The 24,314-nt window shown below is 36.9% G+C and overlaps 1 protein-coding gene across 1 annotated transcript in view; it reads right to left on the bottom strand.

Moving 5' to 3' along the window:
* The window catches only part of ABCA13 (ATP binding cassette subfamily A member 13), a 169,957-nt gene that overhangs the window by 69,163 nt on the left and 76,480 nt on the right, over window positions 1–24,314 (bottom strand). Inside the window, 8 exon segments of the mRNA XM_030964165.1 lie at window positions 365–454; window positions 1,378–1,624; window positions 4,084–4,096; window positions 8,030–8,053; window positions 9,390–9,416; window positions 17,820–17,873; window positions 23,360–23,590; window positions 23,986–24,143. Coding sequence (XP_030820025.1) covers window positions 365–454; window positions 1,378–1,624; window positions 4,084–4,096; window positions 8,030–8,053; window positions 9,390–9,416; window positions 17,820–17,873; window positions 23,360–23,590; window positions 23,986–24,143 — 844 coding nt within the window.

Genomic DNA, 24,314 nt, shown 5'->3' with positions numbered 1-24,314 from the left:
TATTTACAGCAATTATTAAAGCATTGTCACCACTTCATTCCTGAATTTGGAAATCTAGAATGCTTCCTAACAAATATTTTCTTTATTATCTATTCATCCTTCATATGGACACCAGGCTTGATCAAAATCATCCTGAAATTAATCGGAAAACTGCCACTGACTTTTAAGATGCATGGATCAGACCTTTAACAGTAAAGCTTACTTTGTTCTTCACCTGGATGCCAGCTCCTTTATCAGAAATGATTTGTCACTAACTCCATGCTGCCAAAAAAAAGGCTAAGATAATCCATTACACAGAAAGAAAAAAAAAAAATTAAATGTTCGATATTTAAATTAAGGAAATAGTTGCATTAGTTACAATTACCCATGTTGTGAATGCATGCATCTGTGGTCCCAATCAGAGAAATATCCCAGTAGAACCTGAGAAAGTTTTCCTAGGTTATCATCTTCAGTGCTGTTCAGAGAGGACCATAGGGGTATAAGGAGTGAAGGGGAAAGAAAAATAAAAAAAGAAAAGAAATAAAGACATGTTAATATGTCTAGCTCTATTAGCCTTCAGTCTCAAGGTCCTATGTATTTTCCAAGAAATTAAAGGACTACAAAATCCATGCACAGGAAACATACCACAATAATCTCATTTCAAAATACTCTATGTGAACATGTAAAGAAAATTCATTACAATTATGGCTAAACAAATCTCAGCAACTACCCATGGGCGTCCTTCACCTTATAGTCATGCATTTCTAACTATTGGCATTGCTAAAGTGTTTTTATGCTTATAAAATAAATTTATATCTATAAATTCAAACAGCATCTTGCTATCTTCATCTGTATATTTGCACCTGTATGTGTGATTAGCACTCTATATTGATTGATTCTACAGATACTGCACATTAAATATAAATAAATAAACAAATAATCTAGTTGGTTTTGAAGCTGAACATAGAGAAATTAGGTTGAGTAAGTAGAGTAGCAAGCTTTGTAAATACTGCGTGGTATTTTCACACCCAAGAATTGTTTCAAGAAAATAACTTCAGACATAAGCAATTTTTTTAAAATGAAGCATGCAAAGGCTTGTTTAAATATGCTTGTTCATTTACATATAAATGGTCATGTCTGGTATTGATTTGAGTTCAATCTTCTCCAAAGTCTTTGCCCTTTCGTCCAGAAAATCCTTCACACAAAGTTTTCTAAATTTATCTTTCACTTATAATAATATATAAAAGTGTACCAAACAACTTTAAAAACTACCACATAACTATTGTAGAAAGTAATCTATCATTCCTTCTAGAATACAAGAAGGTCTTTACAATAGGAGAACTCAAGGGTAAAGGTCCCAGAGCCCTGGATATTGATGATGATGGATGAACCCTTTACCTAAAGAAGGATTCTGCATTGTCATAAAGTCTTGGTGTCAGCTGGAGAGAAGGATAATCAATAGCCAGCGGCTTCACACTAAACAAGGCCATTGCCAGTGCAACAAAGAGGACGGGCAGCAGCACATTTGACAGACTTCCTCTCCAGTCTCGCCTTGTGTGGTGAAACCTCTTAATCACAAGGGCAACAATCTGTGTGAGAACAAGGCGGGCTCCACGCACGCTCGAGGCTCCCGCAAGTGAAATATCTAAGTGAGACAAAGAAAACAACCTCTTGACAAACAAAGAAAACCAAACTGAACTTTCACATGTTACCTTGTCAAATGTAGAACATGACAGTCAATTTAGCTCTAATGAAATCAAACTACATAAGCCTAGCATGCTCTCCTGAGTGGAATAGTGTAGCCCCATACTACATCACTTCCAAGCATAAGCAATTAACTAATTAACTCTTCCTGTGAGGGAAAACAGATATTCAGTTAACATATCTTTATAGGTTCCCTTCACAGGTAATGGCTTACTGAATACTATTTTCCCTAGGTGGAAATTTTCCTGTGGTCCTGCCATTTCCTGTGGTTCAACCATTCCTTGTGCATTGTCACCTTTGTTCCTGGACAAATTGCTCTGACAAACATGGCCTGTATTCACACTAATGTCTTGATCCACCTTGACTGGAATCAACGGCAACTTTTCCACAGAAATTTCAATGGATCCTCGTCAGAGCATCACAGTTGATAGGTATATGGATTCTCATAAAAACATTCCCTTTATTTCCCTGCTCATATGGGACTGATAAAATTTTCATATTTGTTAGTCAATTCAGCTTTCAGAGCTCATGGGCTGTCCTTCAGATTCACATGGGAGTGTGTCCACAGCTTATTCAATCAATCAGTTTCCCGATAGACTCGCCCTTAATTTTATTTGATCATTCTCTGTCAGACATTTGTGAATCACACCAATCACTCTGCATCCATTTTAGCCCTAATGCCTTCTAGATACGTGCAGGTTCTTATTAAACTCTCTTGCCTGTGGCCTTGCCCAATTGAATGTCCTTCAACCTCTTTCCCTTCTCACAGCATAGCAGAGTGTCTGACAGATTTACCACCACAGGTATTTGTACCGTAGCAAGACTGAATAGCCTGTTCATTACAGCGCTCAAAGTCATGCTATATTTTATCAACACTTATGATTTGCCTCTTTATTTCCTTCCCTTCTGCTTATTGACAGCACTCTAAGCAGCATTTCCACATTCCATGTTTAAACAGTTACGTGTATGGAAGTTCTCAAATAACTTCAAATTAATTGTCCTTAGAACAGTTTTTTTTTTCCGAGTTAACAGAATTTTAATCCCAGACCCTTTGCATTGTTCTAACAGAGTATTTTTAGCCAAGGAGTGAGGTAAAGAGGGAGAAAAATTAATCAGATAATAAGCCAAACTTCTGACCATGGTCATCAAACAAACAGCTCAAATTCTGCACTCATTACTCTAGGTAAATACAGGTTAATCACCCTCAGTGCCTGGGAACTCATATGTCAAATTCTCCAGAAAATTACTCCCAGGACATGAAAAACAAGAAATGACCAGGAATAAACTTGATACATTTGAACTGTGTCACCTGAGAGCTCAGCATGAATACAGGACTGGTTTGGTGAATGAAGGATGAGCAGTGTATGCTGTTTATTTTGATTTAACAAAGCCTGTGATGTGGTCTCCCATAGTTGAATAGGCTGTGGAGGACAAGGCCCACTGGTTGGACTGACAGGCACCACCCTGCAGGTTGGGAACAGGGATACTGGATCCAACTGAGGAGCAGCTGATAGCTGGGGTGTCTCTATGGGCAAAGATGAACAAAGCACTGGCTAACAGTACCTTTTAACACAGATGTGTGTGCATACCTGCACCTGGAGGAGATCCACCCTGTTTGGAGTCATCTTTCTGTGAGGCACTGGGGACAAGGAGAGCCTCCTGGCAGCAGGAGCAGCTCTCTGGCAGCGCCTAAGAACCCTAGTGGCATCAGGGAGCAAAATCTCTGCTTAGGGAAAGGACAAGCTACAACAGGCACCAGCTGGTACCTGGAAAATTCTGATATCATAAGTCAGGAAAAGAAATTCCACTGTGAAGAAAACAATCAAAACTCAAGACTGGCCTTGACATGGCACTAAGTAACCTGCTCTTAACATGCTTGACCTGCATTTTCAACAACAATATTCTGTGATTTTAACAGACTATAATTAATTAATTTGGCAGTTATTTTGGGGGGAGGGCAAGGGGGGAAATTCCAGTATTTATTCCTTTAACTCCACAACTGAATTTTATTTCTGTTTTCCCCAGAAAATCCCACTGAGCGGAAATTCTCTCTTTAAGACATTCTAATCACTGCCATAGCTTGCTAATTTGGCAGCTAACACAAATGGGATTTAAGGTTTTGAATCTGTGGAGAGAAAAAGTAGCTTCTGAATTCAGATTCTGATTCAGCTTACAAGTGCTCTGATCAAGAAGGGTTACATTTTAGGCTTGGAATTTTTTGTTCTGTAAATTGGAGTAGGAGACACACTTGTTAAGAATTTTTTTAAGAAAACTTCTTAGAAATGCATTAAGTTCTTCATATTATCATGGTAAGACTCTCAATAGTTGTCACGATACAGAAATTGAGACACTCAGAGGCAGAAAAATTTTCAAGGTAGTAGTGTTTTTAGACTAGCACACACCCAAGTAAGTGCTTCCAGCTCAACATCCCTGAAATTGTAAAGTATACCATCTCTCATTCATCTATGTAGAAAAATGCCAGAAAAGAAGCACAGAATTCAATATTTTCTGTAGTCCCAGACCACACTAACATGATATGTGAATGAAAGAGTCTTCAAAATATTTGACCCTTTGCATCTCTGAAAGGCAACTATGACATCTACTTTCTGGGGACAGAAAGGGAAATCAAAGCTGTCAACCATTCTTTTTTTCTTGACAAACAGAGCAGAGATAAATTATAACAACTTAATTCAGATTGCCAAAGGAACGGAAACTGTCACCATGAATATAAATAATTGTCCATTTTGTTCAATATCCTGACTCTTACTCAATATTCATAATGCCAATGAGCTAGGACACATCCCAAGAAGATGCAATAAAACATTATAGTGGAAGTATATGTTTGACCGTTTAACTGAGGCACTTTAAAGTGATTTATCTTTTCTAAAACATCATATGTTTATTGGTTAAAATTCGAATTGAAAAGGGTGTCAAATATCTTTCTGAAATATCTTAAATTTCCATATTTGTGACCTTGACTTCCATCATTTCTTTGTGTCTCAGGTACAAAACAAAATTCTTGTATACTTGTTTTGAATTTTTTCTATTTGATGATACTGGATAGGCTCTTAAATCTTGTTTTAGGAGACAGGTTATAGAAGTTTTCAATCCATTTTCTGCATAAATAATCCCATCCTTTCATTCTCCTCTAATAAAAATCTTTATACTCCTAATCAACCTTGCTGCTTGTCTCAAATCCTCTTATATTGACACTGTGTCAGTCTGAAGATATAATGTGTTCAATTCAGCTGTCTATCAGATGTGGAAACACTACTGATTTATATGTTATTATTATATATGCTTGTACTGGTCAACTTGTTTTCTTTATGCATCATATCACTTCATCTGACTGCAGCCACACTGCGAATAGTAGCCTGCATTGGGCTTTCCATAATAGACTCAATATGGCTTTCAAGATTCCCAAGGTATTAAATCACTCTTTCAACTAGAACCTACAGCATTAATTTTTGCTTCATAAAGCTTCTAAGTAATTCACCACCAACATCTGCTATGTATGTCAGGATGCATAAAAACAGCATACATTTATGGGAAAACAGCTTCTGATTATCACCGAGAATGATAAAGGCTAGAAGACAAGACCAGCTGACCTCTCTGTTATGAAGTCAATTTTTATGCAGAAAGCTTATGAAAATATCCTCATTAATAATTTAGATCACAGAATTAAAAACCTGACCCAAGTGTTAGGAGCTGTCTTGCTTGACTTACAATTGCAATTATCCACCAGAAGTGCAATTATGTTCACAATTAACTTGTACTTCCCAATTCATCCAGACTCTCCTTCGTATTACAGACAAGACTTATGCTAGTTACCAATATATGTAGGTTAATATGAGGTACAGGGAAACAGAACAAGGCCTTAAATCCAGAAACAAAAATTATCAAAATCCCTGCCTATAGACTATTCTAGAATTAGGAGAAGAAACAATTATTGTAAAAGTCTCTAACTTGGTATTAGATGATCCTTTTCTCCTTTATTTTTCATTTCTAGAAAAAAATGTAATTCTAATGTTTTTTCAAGGTGCAGAAGGAAAGATGGGCTATGCAATAGATAAATTAATAGCGAGGAGCATACATTTTCAATTCTACTTCTGTCACTTTGGCATTTAGGCAAGTCAATTAGAGGAGGTCCAGATTTTAGGAAAGTAATACCAGGAGCTGCAATACCCTGGCAAAACAGGTGAGCTAGCTCACATGAAGCTGGTTGCATTCGGAGGCCGCACGTATTTATTGGTTTATCAGAAGTTTTGTGCCAATAAATAGTTCTAAGCTGAGCAAGTGAACTGAAATCACTCTGCATTTCAGCACACGCCATACTGGCCCAGAGGCAATGCTAGCCCACCAATCTGTGCTCAGCCTTTCATTAGAAGATATAAAAATGTCCTTCCTCTTCTTGCACATTTTTTTACTCGTTACAAAAAAAATTATTATTGTATTGATTTTCTTTCCAGGAGGATTTTGAAGACCAATTTTCATGTGGAGAATATGAATAAAAGGCACTTTGATGGTGCAAAGTGTAAAGGGAAGGCATCTTTCATACAGTGACAGATCCACGCTTATATCTAATAGAGTAATGAGTTCTCTCTATCCAAAGCTGATCAGAAAAATATTTACTTTGGGGAAGAATTTCACAAGAGAAGTTCCCTTGGGGCATTTTTAGATATAAATCCTCCTATTCCTCCCCTCAGGCTATTTTTAATTTTAGGCATTGTGAATATTTTTTCTAAAACGTTGATTCAAATTGTTTCCATCTTAAGAATTTCCTGACGAAGATTTTCTCCCTGCTCCATACATATTGATTAATCCAATTAGGTAACATTTTTGAAGGCAAAATATGTAGGGCTTTAATTTAAAATTTAGCTTTACATTCTGAGTGCCAGATCCAAAAATACTATTCGCCATAGGTCTGAAGACCTTTGAGACAGAATAATAGAAATCTAGGCAACTGTAGAGTTCATCAGTAGAATTAACATGTTTTAAAGCCAAGGAATTGGTGTCTGTCACTCCCCAATCTTATAAAGAACTCCCTCCACAACTCAGATCTCCCAAGCCCTTTTCCTCAAGCCAGACAGTTGACTGATTAGACAATTTCCTTCCTTTATCTAAGATATTATTCTTGTTCAAGATCTGACACGCTTAATATTTTATCACACTGAAGACCAGTGAAAGGATAGCTTGAACAATACATCTGGTTCCTATTGAAAAATCAAGAACCAGCATAACCAGAAAAATGTGCTGCATACTCTCACTGAAGAAACCCCAACACCCAAATCTCACAATCTAAAACCCTGTCCCTAGAAAAACTACTAGCAAACTCATAGAGGAACCTCTTTAAGCTCTTTATTATTTTTTATTTCCTAGAATAATAAGGAATATGAACAAAAGTTCATTTGTACACAAAAAGCTTAGGAAAAGAATGGGGCAAACTTCATTCAAACTGATCACTTTATTTAAATGAAATGCATCCTAAAATCAGACCTAAACACAGTAGGAATGATCTACTCCCAGCCATGTGTAAGGGGGTGAAGAACTGGTAGGATACAATTGCACTTAAATCTGAGAGGGAGAAATGCTTTACAGTACCCTCACACTTGACACATTGGAGAGGAGATATATCTGACTTTCACTAGTTAAATGAAAGACAGAAGTGTAAAGTGAGTTGGTGCAAAAGAAAAGTTAAAACATCCAAGTGTTAGAGAGCAAAGAGCCTTCATCCATAAAATAATTTTCTTTACTCTGACTTGCTGCATTGTTATTCAAGCAGTGACAGAGGTGTATCTAAGCAAAAGCATTTGATCCTGGACATCACTCTGCAGCCAAGATTTTAATCCAGGTTTGTCATAGGGTGTAAACACATTGTACAAATAACATAAGGCACACAATTAAGTGCCAGTGGAAAATACATGTCCAAAGAAGGACAATGAATCTGATGAAGGGCCTGGAGCACAAGTCTTATGCAAAGTGGCTGAGGGATCTGGGGTTGCTTAGCCTGCAGAAAAGGAGGCTCAGGGGGGACCTTATCATTCTCTACAACTCCATTAAAGGAGGCTGTAGCCAGGTTGGGGTCAGTCTCTTCTCCCAGGAAACCAGTGACAGGACAAGAGGAGTCCTAAACTGCAGTAGGGGAGGTTTAGATTGGACACTAGTAAGAATTTCTTCTCAAAAATTGTGATGCAACGTTGGAATGGGCTGCCCAAGGAGGTTGTGGAGTGACTGCCCTGGAGGTGTTTAATAAAAGACTGGATGTGGCACTCAGAGCCATGGTCTATTTGATATGGTGGTGTTAGGTCACAGATTGGATTTCATGATCTCAAAGGTCTTTTCCTACCTAAGTGATTCTGTGATTCTGATTCTGTAAATTTTTTAACCAAAACATGAGCTCCACTCATACTATTTTGTTGGGAGAGGAGGAACTGCTAAAACAAGGAATTTTCAGCTTAAAGTTTCACATGAAGCATGACCCATACAAACACTTCAAGCACCAATCTAAAATACTCCTCTTGAACCTTAACCCTACCATGGGATAGTTTTCAGATAGGTAACTAGCAGACTGGGAAATAATTACAATTAGGACTAATTTTTGAGTACTGAATAACCCAATTGAAAAGAATACATTAGGATATACAATGAGATAACTCTAAATAACCTAAATAGAGTACATCACCTAGATTCTCAAGAGCTCATTAAATACAGCAAATGACTATACCTATCCCCCAAACTCTCCAGCTTTTGTAGAGTGCACTAAGTGAATTTGATCAGAGTCCCTACCTGAATCTACGTTTTCAACATCCAACCACCATCACACTATGCTGCTGCAAAGGATCTACAAAATAGTCAGAACACATTTTAAGTGTAAAAAAGAATACAACTCAAAGTCTTTATTTTGTCTCCAGGCATAGCATAGCCTCATTCACATTATGAATATCATCCTTTAATTTCAAGAACTTGTGTTTTCTCAAAGGTAGAGCATACTAGAGGTATGAACAATAGATAAAGAGAGAAGCACCACTGAATGCAAGGAAAATATTTCTTCACAATTATACAAAGTAGATTAAAACTAAAAATTAGATTCTAGTTTTCCCTTCCTTTATATGTTCACAATCACAACTACTTATAGTCGACATTATAATTCTATTATATGAAATGTGAATTTAAGTATCTGAAACACCCATTCAAGACAGAAAGAAGGTTAGCCAGCCTCTTTAATTAATACACAACTAATATATGCCTACAGAATTTCCTGACTGTTTTAACCCTCTATTTAATGCAAGAATATTCAATCTCATATCAATGCAAAAAAAATTAAGCTTTGTCATCACTCATATTAAATAGCAGAATATCTTCTAAAAGTGCCACACCATGCACCACATGTGGGGTAGTAGATAAAAACTTTAAAACAGATGTGCATCACAATCACACTCTAAATGTAAATTTGAGGAAGCAAGAAAGTCCAAATGGCATTTAGCAAATAAATTTAGCAAATAAATAAAATAGTCAGAAAGACAATGATCTGAGACCTCTGCTGCAGATCTGCTTTATACTCATGCCTTCCCAAACCTATTTTTCTCTTTTATCTACTCATTGCATTCAGTCTTAAAACTAGACTGCAAGCTGTCAGAGGTGGTAAGGACCTGGGTTTTTTATTCTTACTATTAGTCTGTGGGGCGGCTGGAACAACAGGGCATGACTTTAGATTGGGTTTCCAAGGCACCGTGCTTCATACAATAAACAATAGGTACCACTAAGAAAAATCTAGGAAAAAACAACACCCTTGTGTTGTTGTTTTTTGTTGCTGCTCAAGTGTGAGCTGGTGTCAAAACACCCCTTGTTGTTTTTACTAGTGTGGAAATGGGCAGGGATGTAGCCATAGCAGAAACTTGACTGAGCATATATTTATTTGGGAATGTAACACTTCCAGGTTATAAAAGCACTGTCATTACTTTTAATGAAGGGAATTAATTTTCTAGCGCAGAATACTTTGTTTCTTTGCCCTCTCCAGCCGTAAGAACACAGACAGTACATGAGCATAAAGAAATGGGAAACAATGGTGGTGTCTTCCCATTCATCACCCTACAGATGCCGTGGAGAGACAAATACAGTTGGTACACTGACAGGCAAGCTAATCTGGTGAATTAGGCCACCTAAGCTAGTCTGGGCTGGCGGCAGAGGAGGGCACACTACTGAATGCACTGTTCCAATAATTCATAAATATAGGGTTTCAACTGTTTCTACATTTTTGATGCCTAAAACGACCTATTTTGATCCATTTTCATGTTTTTTTCCTGCTTTGCCATATTTATATCTCTTCATCCTAGTTGGGATTTTTGTCATCTTAAACCACACTGAAAAAGAAGTTGGAATTAAACACCAAGTATTTTTATTAGACTTGTGTGGTGAACTCTACTGTGGCCAGGACAACTTCATCATTATGGGATGGGAATATTCTTTGGAAATAAAACAAAAGAAAAAAAAAAAAAACCACAAACCAAACCAAAAATGAAAACACAAAACAAAAAACCCAAATATTCAGTCAGGTAGACAGGCTATCATGTCTTGGAAAAGAAAATTACTACAGATTTGAAACCCCGAAGTCTCTGATTTTGAGTTTCTGTATGGTTAACTTGCAACATTAACAACTATGCTAATTTCAATTTCCAGGACATAATTTTGCAAATAGATACCCTTTTATTGCAGTACTATCTCCTCTGCCGTGATGCACCTGCAATGAATTGCCACATGGAGGAGGAGACAAGTAAAGGAAGAGCTGAAAAACAAGCACAGACTGTGGCTACAACATGGAAGCCTAGTTTCACCTTCTGTTTGTACTCTTTGAAGGTACAGCAGTAGAACAGAAGCATAGACTGTTAGAATTGCAAAAACATATCCCAATCCATTTAATATATATAATATCTATGTCAGACTTGGCCAAGAGAAAGAATACATTTGTGCATGCACAGGCAAACAACCATCAGATAAATCTTGTGCACTAGAATATACCCCCTTATAAGCAGCACACTTATTGAGGTTGGTTCCTCTTCTTTCTGTAAATCAATACTCAGTTGTTAGAATTTAACCCACTGAATTCAACCTATAGACTCAAGTTACAACATTTCAAGATTGAATCCAATGCAGCCCATAGGGCTACAACTCACGGTACTTTTGCTGTGTTTGGTGAAAAGCTGGTGGAAAGGCAGGACAGCAATAAAATCTGAACTTTGCTCAACCACTTCCCATAACATTATGTGTGAGACTCAATGCTAAGTACCATAGCATTTCCAACTAGACAGATTAAACAGAGCAACAGAAGAAACAACTATGTATTCTAACCAGGTGTTCTCAAACACTTCCCACTGGTTACTGCCAGAAAGGGAACTTTTAGACAGCAATTGTCTATTGTTGTACTACAGATGGCTTCTGTCATGCAGCTGCTCAGTTTGCCATGAGTGGCCTTTGAAAACACTGTGTACAGCACTCTGGAAGAAGCCTTTTGGAATTGCTCAGAGAAAACTCAGACATTAAACAGAGGAAACAACTTCAGCAGGGCTCAGATTTCGCATGACAGACAAGGACATTCTGACTCACTTTAACTTTCATAATTTTTGTAAGTATTATCTTAATACAAACAAAGTACTTGGTCTAAAATACTGCAGCTCTTATTATCAGGAATATTTTAGACCATATCTCTACTGGAGTTATTCTATTAATACAAAAATCATATCAAAGTTTGTGCAGGGAAACAATTCAGAACTTAAAGTTCTGCAGGAGGCATGTTTTATTCAGACCTGAAGGTATAGCAAACTATTGAAAAAATGTGTTTGATGAATAATCTCATTCCTCAGGCATTCAGGTATCTCATAAATAGTAGTATTAAACAACTTCAAGGATCTGGATTAGCAGAAATGACAGCTTCATTTTTTTCTAATGTCTCCAATGAATATGGTAACCTAAATAAACTGTAAAATAGATTTAGAGACAGATAGAAAAAAATTACATGGCTAAAAATTTCCACCTATACAGAAGTCCAACACCAGGTCTATTATAATGACGTCCCACTTATATTTCAAATGAGGAATTGGCTAGCAACAGTGTAATAAGCATCTTGTATCACCCTGTAAAAAGTGTACCATATGAAAAGTTGGCAAAAAAAGGGTAGTCCTAAGTGCTCCACATACTGCCCTTCACTGAAGCTACTTTACATGTTGTCCCTGTAACTTCTAAATAAGTTTTTTTTTTAGTTTTGAGGAAAAAAAAAAAAAAAAAAAAAAAAAGCAAAAAAAAAAACAACAAACAAAAAAAACCCGACAACAAAAAACCCCATGTAGTACTGCAGAATGTTGCTAGTATTGAAAAAAAAAGTGTGAATATTGCTGAAGTCTTTGTGGGCTTTTGGTGCACAAAAGCAATGTTTTAGCAATAGAGCAGAGATAACAATTTCACCAAAGGAGATACTTTTGAGAAGGAACTGGACAGTTGAAAATCTAGTTTCATGTAGAAGCATCAGCCTCAAAGAGAGTCTTACTAGCACAACTAAGATGCAGAGCACACCTTCTACATATCTACGGTATTTACTCAATAAATGAGGCAAGATGTTAGGAAGATTTCCTGAAACCCCTTCCCTAAGCAATGTTCTGTTTCAGAATGAAAAGTAAGCATCTTACTCTTGATAAGCATTTCTTTAAAAAATTGGTCATTTACATTACTTACATAATTGAAGTTAAAATACCTGTGTTGCTAGCGCAACAGCATTAATAAAGCAAAACTGTTTTAAAATACTTGTATGCATGTGTGTACATACACACACACTTTCTTCATCTGTAAAAATATAAATACACAAAAAGATCTATAAAATATACACTCCACTTGTAAGCTCAAGCAAGGCAAGACACCATCAGAATTTACTTTCCATATAAAACCTTAAGACTAGCTATTAGCAACAAATACTTTCTGACACCATATGTTTGACTTTCCGTTGATTATCTAAGTGAAAATTTTGTCCAACACATAGGCCCCATATTACGGGGGAGAGAAATAATAGCTTATGTGGAATTTGAGGTGTGAGGAAGGCAGGTAGGGTTAACCTAACTTCATGTCTCTGAAATAGTTAGTTATAAACAGAGACACTGATGCTTCATGTCTACAATATTCATCTCATAAATCAAATTACATTTTGCAATATGGAGTACTGAAGTAATTCCTAGGTTCTTTTATGCAAATTTTAGAGGGAATTGAAAGTAGTTATCTCCATTTAAAAATGAATGTTAAAATATAACTTCAAGGATATTGTAAAAATCACTGTCAAGTCTTTTTATTTTTAATTACAGTGAACTCAATTAGTCATATTGGATTAAAAGGTCCTGTTTAAGAATAGAAGAAACCACTTGATCATCTACCAAAAGACATCAAATTCCACTCTGCTGTTCATGTGCAGAAATCAATAACACCCTTTACTGTAGCATATTTTCTGCAAAGACCCAAGTCTTGCGCCAAATGCACCAGGAGAAGCAACACACTTCCCTGGTAGAATAACTCCAACTGCTAATTAACTCTTGCCTGTCTTTAGATTACAGCTATTTGCTTACTTTTTGCTTCCTTTATTTAATTTCTCTCTTCTGCTTAAATAAAAGGTAGAATTATACTTTAACAGATGTATTCTCCATGCATTAAAAAAAATAGGATCTTTAAGCAAGCCACATCTCTATCTTATTTTTGATAAACTATGTTAAAGGAGCCCTGATGGTGCCTTTATAAGGACTTCACTGCCAACCTCCAAATATTAATTCTTCTCTGCTCACTTTCTGATTCTCAATTTCTTCCTAAAGTCATTAAAACTTAAAAATGTGGACAAAAAGGTTGTACTAGCATTGTAGCATCAGTCTCATCAATTTTGAATGGATAGTCAAAATGACCTCTTCGCAGCATTTTGTACATTCAGCTCAAATATAAATCACCTTAGCTGTCTTAAAATGCTTCTCAACCAGGATCAGCAGATAACTCAGTCAGTGTTTTCCAGAATACTACTCCCCATCACACAGACATGCCTAGCATTGGGCTTAATTAAAATACCCTTTATTTAAAATGGATTCAGCTTTTCAAGTGATCTAACTCAGTCCTTAGGACTGGTCTCACTTATCACCTTTTAGCGGTTGTCTTTCTTTTTCATCAGCAAGGTTATGTTTACTTCAGCGTTAGTCACGAAGATAATTAAAAGGCAGAGTTGAAACCCAGCTGAAATTCACAAAAGCTCTTCGTTTTGATATTTCACTATTAACAACTGATTTTTGTTAGCTACAATTTCTTAGTAAATTAGCTTTTAGCTGAGTTTTATGAGTACTGTTGATCTCACCAATCCTAACAGGAGCAACATCACATTTGGCCCAATATGGTTCAAACTGGCTAAAACACCAGCTGCTTCAGAGAAAGGGTTAAGCAACGTTGAAAAGTAGTTATGCATCAACCTGCTTCCACACCCACACTTTCAGAGGCTAACTTAACCAAGAAATCCAGAGGCATATAAGCCTTAATAGAACTCCTGTTACTATAGCTGTTCATATTATACATCCATTAATAACCATTCTTTGGCTTTTTTGAATTTTCTACGGTTTAGTTTCATTTTACCTCAAGGGTTCCAACTGTAGTTTACTGCCAGAAGGGACTAGATCCAAAGTTGGTATCTCCCAGAAATTTCTAAGACAATAAATGCTACAAAATTAAATAATTTGGCTCTTCAGCAAAACATCTGAGTATCTTAATTCAACAATATTGGTCCCTGAATGAGCCAATGAGACCTCTCGCTAGCCTATTACCTGCTTTTGCATATGTTCAGATTCTTTTGTCATTCATCCATGGTTAACTACTCACCTTTTGGACTTGCTCTAAGCTCTCCTGATTATTTCTGTATATATACTGCCTGCTGTGGATTATGATAATTTTATTGGCCTCCATAGAGTTGGTTTCTCCATTTCTCTAGGCTATTTGGCTTCAATGGTCTTGTCAAACAGTCATTGCAAGCTCAGTCTAACCATTTTTCTGCATGCTCTGTATACATCTACAAAACAATAATTACTGTGTGTTCCAACTGTGTATAAATTAATAATGCATGACTGTACTATAATATATCCATGTACTATGTCTGCACACACAGTAATCCCTGATTTAAAAAAATTCTAACTGTTTTCACAAAAAGGTGAGTTTTAGCCTAAGGTTTTTACATTGGAATAAAACTAAAAATTTTGAGAAAACCATTCACAATGGAAACAAACTACTATATATTACAGTGTGCTTTGCATCTTTAAAATTACCAATGTTAAAGCTGTTACAATTAATTTAATTAATGGACTGCTAATTAACTGTAACATTTTCATTTAAAAATGCACAAATAATACTGAGTTTATTTTACATTCTTTTCATTGCTGACCTTAAGCAGCAGCCAAGCACCAAACAGTTGCTTGCCCATACTCCCCCTCCTCCAGCAGGATGGGGAAGAGAATAGGAAAAGAGAAAGCAAGAAAAATCATTGGTCAGGACACAGGCAGTTTCAGCAGTAAAGGAAAAAGAAAGAAAAATATACCCAAAAGAAAGAAACAAGCTAAAACCAAAAAAATAATAGATAATGCAAAGGCAATCACTCACCACCTCCCACAAGTAGGCATGCTCAGCCACTGGTAGCAACAACTAACTCCCCAAAAAAGCTTTTGTTGCCAAGAATGGCACTCTGCAACATTAAATAACTCTCTGGTGAGTTTAGCTTCTCTGTCCAGCTCGTGTCCCCTCTTTCTCATCCTCAGCTTACTCATAGCAGGGACACAGGAAGAGAGCCTTGGCACCACTAATACTACTCAGTGACAGCCAAAACACTGGCACGTTATCAATACTGTTTCAGCCACAAATCCAAAACACTGCATCATAGAGGCTGCTATGAAGAAATTTAACTCAATTCCAATCAAACACAGTACACTAAGATACTGTAAAACATAACTAGAAATTATCTCGTCTCTGTCTTTAGTGAGATACTGTCATATTTTGCTGAAATAATGGCTTTTGAGTGTTTTTGGCATTGGTGGTCAGCCTAAGTCAAGTACTGAATTTCTGCGGTTTTATTTAAGAAGAGACATACACACCTCTCTGCTAAGCCCCCCAGTCCAGCAGACATTAGACAACATTTGGATTTCTGCACAATCCTGACACCTCAAGAGCTCAGCAGCATTAAAGGATAGACAACACCCCTGCTTGAGCTCAGATCTGTGCTTTGTGAAAGCATCTCTCTAGACTAAATTCTTTTACAAATCAAATAGCAGCATCCTGTGATCTCCTCAATAATCCCAGCTGCTTGCTCTAAAGGGTTTTGAAAATTCATTTGACTACTCTGAAAAAAGAAAGTTTGACTGCCTTTGAACCTGCTTTCAAAGACAAAGTTATACAAGTCAAGCTATTGCCCATGAAGTATTCTGGTTAACTTTGACAATGATGGATACCTTTCATGACCATTTCCCAGATCCCTTATGCCTACATTTCACAACTGTCCTTAATGATGAATGACAGTCATCTGCAATGAATGACAATTTTCCAGTACTCTCATCCCCAAAGAAATGGCATTATCATCACATATTCTTGCTATAATTTATCATAGTGAAAAAATACAGTCTCTAATTACTCAATTCTTTATTAGCGTAATAACTTAAACAAATACTACTTTATACATTTTGAGATGCAGATGAGAAAGAATATCAAGTTCTTCAGTAGAATATACTGTCTTCATTACTTTAGGAACTGTAAATCTTACTCTAATGAAAATGCAATGTGGAGAAGACAGATTGTTATGATTTGAAACTAGTTTAGATGTCCTAGCTGAGTCTTGAATAAATAAATTGACTCCTATAAAAAAAGGGATATTCAAAACTGTGTTTTGAATAGAAGTCTCATTCTCGCCACTAAAAAAGCAGCAATTTTATTTGCTTAGTGAGGTTGTTTGAGTTTTATACACTTACATCTTCACTGATTTAAGATGGAATAGCCCAGCAAACACACCCTCTGGAAAAAGTCATCTATTCAAGCTTGCACTTCGTGAGAAAAGGTCTCACCTTAGACCACCATTATTGGCAATGATTACTTATTACTGGCAGATTCAATTGAATTTATCCTAACAAATAAAGAAAGTTTGGCTGAAAATTGTTATTTCTGTTACAGTAACATTAAAGGTCCACAGATCAGGACTTCCCTGTGCCTGTACTTTATAAAAACATAATGAAAAGTACTGCACATAGAACAAAGTGCTTGACAGCTAACCAAAGAAAACTGTAATCTAAATGTCAATCTTCAACTAGAAAGAAACATTGTAAGTATAGAAGCATGAAATTCCCAGAACCTATGTGAAAACATTCATCAACCTGATGGGCACTGACATTAGAAAATCTGAGTCTTGGATTTTGTAATGGCATCACCTTATGATCATTAGAGATGATTAGTGATTCTTCTAATGAAGGGAATTTTTAAAAGAGAAAAATCTTCCTGCGTTTTCAGAAGCATTTGGAAGGACCTCCTCCAGGCTTGCAGGGCAAAAAAAGAGAAAGTATGAAAGGTTTTTCCTTAAAACAAGATGTAAAGGAACCTAAAATAACATGGCACTTAAGAATACGAATTATCTACTCCAAGGGGAACCAGCTTTTTATTTCTTCCTTTGAATTGTATGTGAGTGAACATGAATGTACTTTTCTTAGAGGGTAGAGATTTTATATCTGTGGTATATGTCTGTAATATTTATCCATTTTCAGTATGAGACAAAGAGGATGATTAGTTTTCAGGGACTGGTACAAAGCAGTAAGTCAATGCTGCTGCAGTGAGAGAATGCATGTGTACACAAAAAGGTGGGAAGATGACTGTGAAGGGGTAGAGGTAAATCACAGCAGACATATAAAAACTACTTCCTGAGGCAGACACACAAAAAAGAAATTACCAGATGGTAGGAAGAAGTATTCTGCATTTGCTTGTGCATTCTTCACCTTTGGGAACTTCGTGCATGCTTACATTTGTGTTTTTGATCTTTATAGATCTAGTTGCTTCAGAAGGCACATCGTTTTGTACTTACAGACTGATTCAGCACCATTTGTATGGTCCAGGTGTACTGCCTGTGGAACATAGGGCATCTTCTCTGAGTCCTGCAGCAGCTTCAGAAAAACCTTTCATGAAAGTAGAAAAAAGTAATTTAGAATCAATTTTCTAAAGCTATTTTATATGTATAGATATATCCTAAACCATCCAGACTGCCAGAAATTACTACTGACTGCTGTAAACACCTTGCTGGAATATGACTATAAAATTAGTCAAGCTCTCCAGTTAAAATCTTGGGTTTCAGGAAAATGAAATAAATGTCAATAGATGCAAAAATCCATGCAAAACATTGCTGACCTATGAACACTACTATCTGCAAAGATTTTTCAATAGACTGTCTGCCCTTGATAGACTTTTTATGCTCCTAAGCCTTGGTCTGTTTTGGAACTCAGTTACTGAAGTTTCTACCAAAGAAACAGCTTAACTCTCTTCTGATGCTGCAGCTAGAAATCTATGGGCACAACTAGAACTGTTACCAAAGAGTTCTAGTTGTACTAGAGCATCTAAATCTAATGTACAAAATCCTACAGAGCTGAGAACCTACAGATTCCAGGGAATTCACAGTGTCTAGGGACAGTCAGAAAACGTTCCTAGATATGTGCAAGCACATGGACATAACGTTACTGAAAGACATGTAAAGGACAAGGCAATCATCAGAGACAGCCAAGGTGAACAAAGTCTTGTAAAACTAATACTGCAGAGGAGACTGGGCAACAATGTGTGTTTGGTAGCAAAACATTAGCATGCATACCCCAAATTGGATAGAGATTATAGGATCCTGTACCTAAAATTGCCATGAGAAAAACTGAAATTACTTTTCTATAAAAACAACAATCTAAAAATATGCACTAGCTTGAAATTGAAAGGATTGATTTTCCTAAAGTAGGGGAATGCATGTCAGAAGGGACTTCTAGTTAAAATTATAAAAACCCAGCAGGACTCACCAACTTCATAATCATGAGATCTGTTTAAATGGTATATACACTTTCCCTAACAGATATGTGTCCAACCTACTATTTCTTCCTTAAACCTGTTTCACATAAAGCCCTTTGAATTTCACAGACATACATTTAATTTATCTGTACCTCAGCCTTGCAGAAGCTTTCATAGTGAGCCTTATTCACACACTCCCCACTTCTTGTAAGCTCAAGCTAAAAACACAATTAACATTCTCTTATCTTAACCTAAACTGCAATTTAAATAGTGATCTTAAAACCTCAAGTAAAAAGAAAAAAAAGAAAAATTTGCAGAAAATACAGGTACCATGAGCATCTCAAATAAAACAGAAAAAGAGCAATCAAATTTTTTCTTTGTCTTGATGAAAGTTTTCTTTTGCTCTTTCCTCTCTGTTTGGGTTGAGCTGCAAGACAGATTATACCCACAGTGCAACTTTCAGAAATCATTAAGAAACCATTTATTTCTTCCCACAAAAGAATCTGATCTCAGCTATAACAAAACATTCCTTGTTTCCAAGGAGCTCATACAATAGACAATAAAAACCAGTCAATGTGAAGTACTTTATAGCTCTTGAAAGATATTTCTTGACTTTCTAAGGTCTGACTGTTACAAAAACCATATTTTGCTTAGTCAATATAATTGCCATTTAACAATGGCTGTTGATTGCATTTGTTACCTGCCAGCTTTCAGGGAACAACTTTGGCCATTAACAACTGCAAGGCCAGAAATTTCTGGCCTGATATTTCTGTATTAGACCCTGGAGGCAGATCCTGACAGTCTAAAGCCACATTCTAATTTGTTTTCTTGGACCTGCTTGCTGATGGCTATGAACACCAATTCTATCAAGCAAACCAAACTAAACTGCAACAACTGAATCATAGCATCACTGAATGCCCTGTGTTTGAAGGGACCTTTAAGATTGTCTATTTTCAACTCTTCTGCCATGGACAAGAACGTATTCCATTGGACCAGATTCCTCAGAACTACATGCAGCCTAGTCTTGAACAGTTCCAAGGATGGGACATCCAGAGCTTTTCTGGACAACCCAATACACTGCCTCACCACCCTCACAAAATAGAACTTCTTCCTAATGTCTAATTTAAACCTACTCCCCCTTGTCCTGTCACCGCACACACTTGTGAAAAGTCTCCCTCTGTCTCAAAGGCTCCCTTTAGGTACAGAAGGTCACAATTAGGTCACCTCAAAGCCCTCTCCTCCCTCAGCTGAACAATATAACTCTCTCAGCCTTTCCTTATGGGAGAGGTTCTCCGTCCATCTATTCACCTTGGTGGTCTCCTCTGCACTCACTCCAACAGGTTCCTGTCCCTCATGTGCTGGGGACCCCAGAGCTGGATGTAGCCCTGCAGGTGGGGTTTCAACAGAGCAGAGAAGGGGGGCAGAATCCCCTCCCTGGCCCTGCTGGCCACGCTGCTTTGGATGCAGCCCAGGACACCTTTGGCTTTCTGGGCTGTGAGTGCCCATGACTGGGCCATGTCCAGTCTCTCATCCACCAGCACTGAAATCCTTCTGGGCAGGGCTGCTCTGACCTGTTCTTCCCCAGCCTGTGTTGGTACTGGGGGTTGCCCCAACCCAGGGGCAGCACCTTGAACTCAGTCTTGTTAAACCTCAAGAGATTCCCACAGACCCAATTGCTGATCCTGTCTAGCTCCCTCCAGATGGCATCCTGTCCTTCAGGTGTGTCAACCACTTAGTGAAACCACAAAATAACTACACATCTGTGGCTAGGACAGTGCCTACACTACAAAATGTTGCCTGCATATGTTTACTTCAGTGCCAAAATAGCTGCAGACACATTTTCTTATTTAATCTCATTAAGTCACTGTAGAGAGGATGTAGTTATACCTTAAAAAAAATAAACAAACCCACCAAATGCTTTTCTAATACATCCTATGTCTGTTGTAGCTTCATTGACACATACTCTCATACAGCTATAAAGGCAGAAGGCCACCTGCATTGCCCAGTCCTTCCCAGGGTATCCAGTTTTCAAACATCCTCTTCAGAATGGGAATCATTAGGGACTACATTGTACAGAAGGTATGATAATTTATCTCATGTTGCATCAGATATTGTGAACAGAAGTGGTATTAGCCTAACAATGTTATCAACAGAGTGAGTACCTTCTGAAACGCACAGGTATGGAAAAGGCAGGATTAGGCACCATGACAGAGATGGTATGTTCTTGCTACATCTAAATGAAGGTGTATTCTAGACCTCAGCAGAGCGTCTTTTCCCCAATATGCCTTAGCAATTCCTGCTTGTTCAGAGCATGGTGTTAATGACAGCAAGAATGTGGGTTCAATCCCTGTATGGGCCATTCACTTAAGACCTGGATTTTATGACCCTTCTGGGTCTCTTCCAACTCAAAATATTCTGTGAAATTCTGTAATTCTGTGAAATTCTGTTTAATTTCTGTTTTGACTAGCAAATCTATATGTGACTAAGGACTTGTCCTTGTCAAGGACAAAAAGTGCTTTTTGTCCTTGAGGAGACAAGTGTGGCCAAATGTCAATATTGCAGTGAAATAGATTATTGTGATTGTGCCACTGCCAAAATGTGTTGGAGCAGCCTGCATCTCACTAGAGGGTGCACATCATTTCAAGGAGGTATATGGCTTTCCCTGGAAAGTTTTGATGCAAACTCTCCTGTCACTTCAAAGAAAATAATTTTAAAACAGTACTCAATTAACAAATTTTGACACATCTTATTTTGAAAAGATGTTACAATTGTTTTGTTCTCCCCTCAAAGAAAAACAAGAAAGCAATAAGCTTTGAAATCGCCAGAGTTGCCAGAAAGTGAAACAGCATCCTCTAGAGAGCTCTTAGTATAAGCTTAATTTAATTAACTACTGTTCTACTCTCCTTGTGGTTCTATCAACACTTTGGAATACAAATATTATAAAATATACAAATGGTTGGAAAAGACATCTAAAGCCTAAATTTGAGTAAATTTAATATTAGTGAGATTTAAAAGTGTCAGAAACTGATTTGTTAGCACTTCAAGATTCCTTTGAAATATGAATGGAAGTTCATTTTCCCTGAGTGAATACAATTTTTAGAGAGTGTGAGTGTCCCTCAGAATTAAAAACAATAATGGTGAGTGTATAAGAGAACAAAAAGAAAGGACAAAAAAAATGACAATACATTTCTTCCTTTACGGCCAAGGTTCTTTGTTTCCAGATTGAATTGCTTGAATAGATTAAATAGTGCTATTACGTGCTGTCCTTTTAGCTACCAATGCAAAGTGGCTTTTGATAAGATAATAGAGAATTGAGGTTGTAATGACAACTAATGATGAGATGCAGAGATGACAGAAATCAACCCAAATTAATGCATTAAATCTTCAAGCTGAAGAATGAAGAATTAATATCTAATACCACATTTAAAGATGTTTTAAACTTCCCCTTCACAAAACAGCCAAAAGCAAGCACTCCACTGAGTCACAGATTCAGCTTACTGAGGAATCTTCCTCATATCATGAAAACTTCACATTTACTTTATACATGTCAGTTCTGGAAAGTCCTGTGTTATCTCATGGGGATGTAACCCAAAAGTCTTCTTAATATACATTACCTCCAAATCTAGAATGTTTAGCAGTGAACAATATTATTACTTATACCATCTTAATCATCTATCTTCTATAAGAAAATAAAAACTTTTCAATATTTTTTTTTACTTGCCACATAGAATTGTATCACAGGAATCTAATTTACTTCATAACATTAAATAAAATGTTTATTAAACTTGTAAATTATGTATGATAGGAGACATTAGTCTCCTAGCATCACTTGAAGTGAAAAAAAATTATTTCTAAATGATCTATAGTACAGTACCTGGATAGTGGTGGTTTAGGGAATCTTGTAATTTAGAAATTATAGATGGGGTAAAGAGTCCAAGGGAAACAACCTCTTGCTGACATGGCTATTTACACAGAGCTAAGTTCAGAATTATGAAGATGCATAACAGACTCACTTCCTCTGATCCATTTAGTGCATATACACACACATACGTGTACATGTATGTCTGTATATATGTTGATGTATACATATATCAAAGACTTAGTCCACCGGTACATACAGAAAATATTCTTTAGGTATTTCATCACACAGTTTGGCTTAGTCCTAAGCTTCAGAACTAGTAAGTAGAAATGTATTCTTAATATTTTTTTTTCAGTCCAAAGATCCACCTGAGCTGAATCACCAGACTTGAAAGCCCAAAGTTTGTTCCAATGTTATGAGCTTAGGACAACACTGCTTCTCAAAGTCAATGACACATTACATTTCCCTTAAGTTAATGCAGAAAAAAACATTTCAGGGTTACACAGTTCATCAGTCCTCACATTAGATTCTTAAAAGAAAAAAAAATATTACATAGTAGAGTGGGTGCTGAAATTAACAACAAAGCAAAATTATACAGTATAGATTTTACCTGATTTGAGAGGTTTTGTTTGTTTGCTTACTTGTACTTGTTTTTGGGTTTTTTTTGAAAACATGCTTCTCACAAGAAATTATGCAACATAAAAGATACAATCAAGATTCTCTAACCAAGAAAATGTCATTACACAGAAAAACTACAAGTACCTCTTCCAAAGTTGTGTCAGAAATGCCATAGCCAGTCACATGTAGATGCTGAAGGCTTTGATCTAAAGCTTGGAAAAGACCTTTAAAAGAGGTCTTATCTGCCCTTTCTGGGATCACATAGGTCAGCTCAGTTCCACTGTTATCTTTCAAGAAGGCTTCTGGAATGTGGGTCTGTACCAGAGAAGTGACCTGAACAATATGCTTAGGGTCCTGGATTTCAAACACAGAGGGCTATGAAGAAAGAAAGATAATAATGCAGAAAAAATTAATAGTACCAGACGTGATAGTCTTAAATTAGAATTCATGCAGGAAAAATTCCACTGATGAAACTGCATCAAAGCTGGGATACAGAGACTACCTCCCAGGAATAAAGGACAGTGAGACAAGTCCATTTTCAGCTAAATACTGATACTCACCAATTTCAAAGATGCCATTGTGTTCAGCTAAATAGCAATAATAATAATACCATCCACCCAAAACAACCAAGGAAGCCAATAAAAACATGTTTTACCGGTTCTCTAATAATCATATTACTAAACATATTACTTCCTGGCAGGGACACACATCTCCCTTAAAATGTACTTGGCAGACACTCTCCAGTTCAGCACAGCACATTTTTAACTTACCTTTTTTATGAGTGTTAGACTGTGTCCCTGGCCATAAGTCTCCCTCAGATAAGAGGGAGAGCCACAGCACCTCAGCTGGCCTCGTTGCAGGATGGCAATGCGATCACTGAGCACCTCAGCCTCATCAAGATGGTGAGTGGTAAAGATCAGAGTGCAACCTGCATGACAAAGATTGGTACATGTCCACAAAACCTGGTTTCTAGAGCAACCCCTCACAAGGGTCCTTTAGCCATAGGGAAACATCTTTTCAGGACTCTTTGAAATCTTAACTACACAAACAAAATGTGCTCTCAGAACTAGAAATTGAGTTAGATTCAGTTCTAAACTTA

The sequence above is a fragment of the Camarhynchus parvulus genome, chromosome 2, assembly GCF_901933205.1.
Source record: "Camarhynchus parvulus chromosome 2, STF_HiC, whole genome shotgun sequence".
NCBI classification, from domain to species: domain Eukaryota; kingdom Metazoa; phylum Chordata; class Aves; order Passeriformes; family Thraupidae; genus Camarhynchus; species Camarhynchus parvulus.
This window is presented reverse-complemented; position numbering and strand designations above follow the sequence as displayed.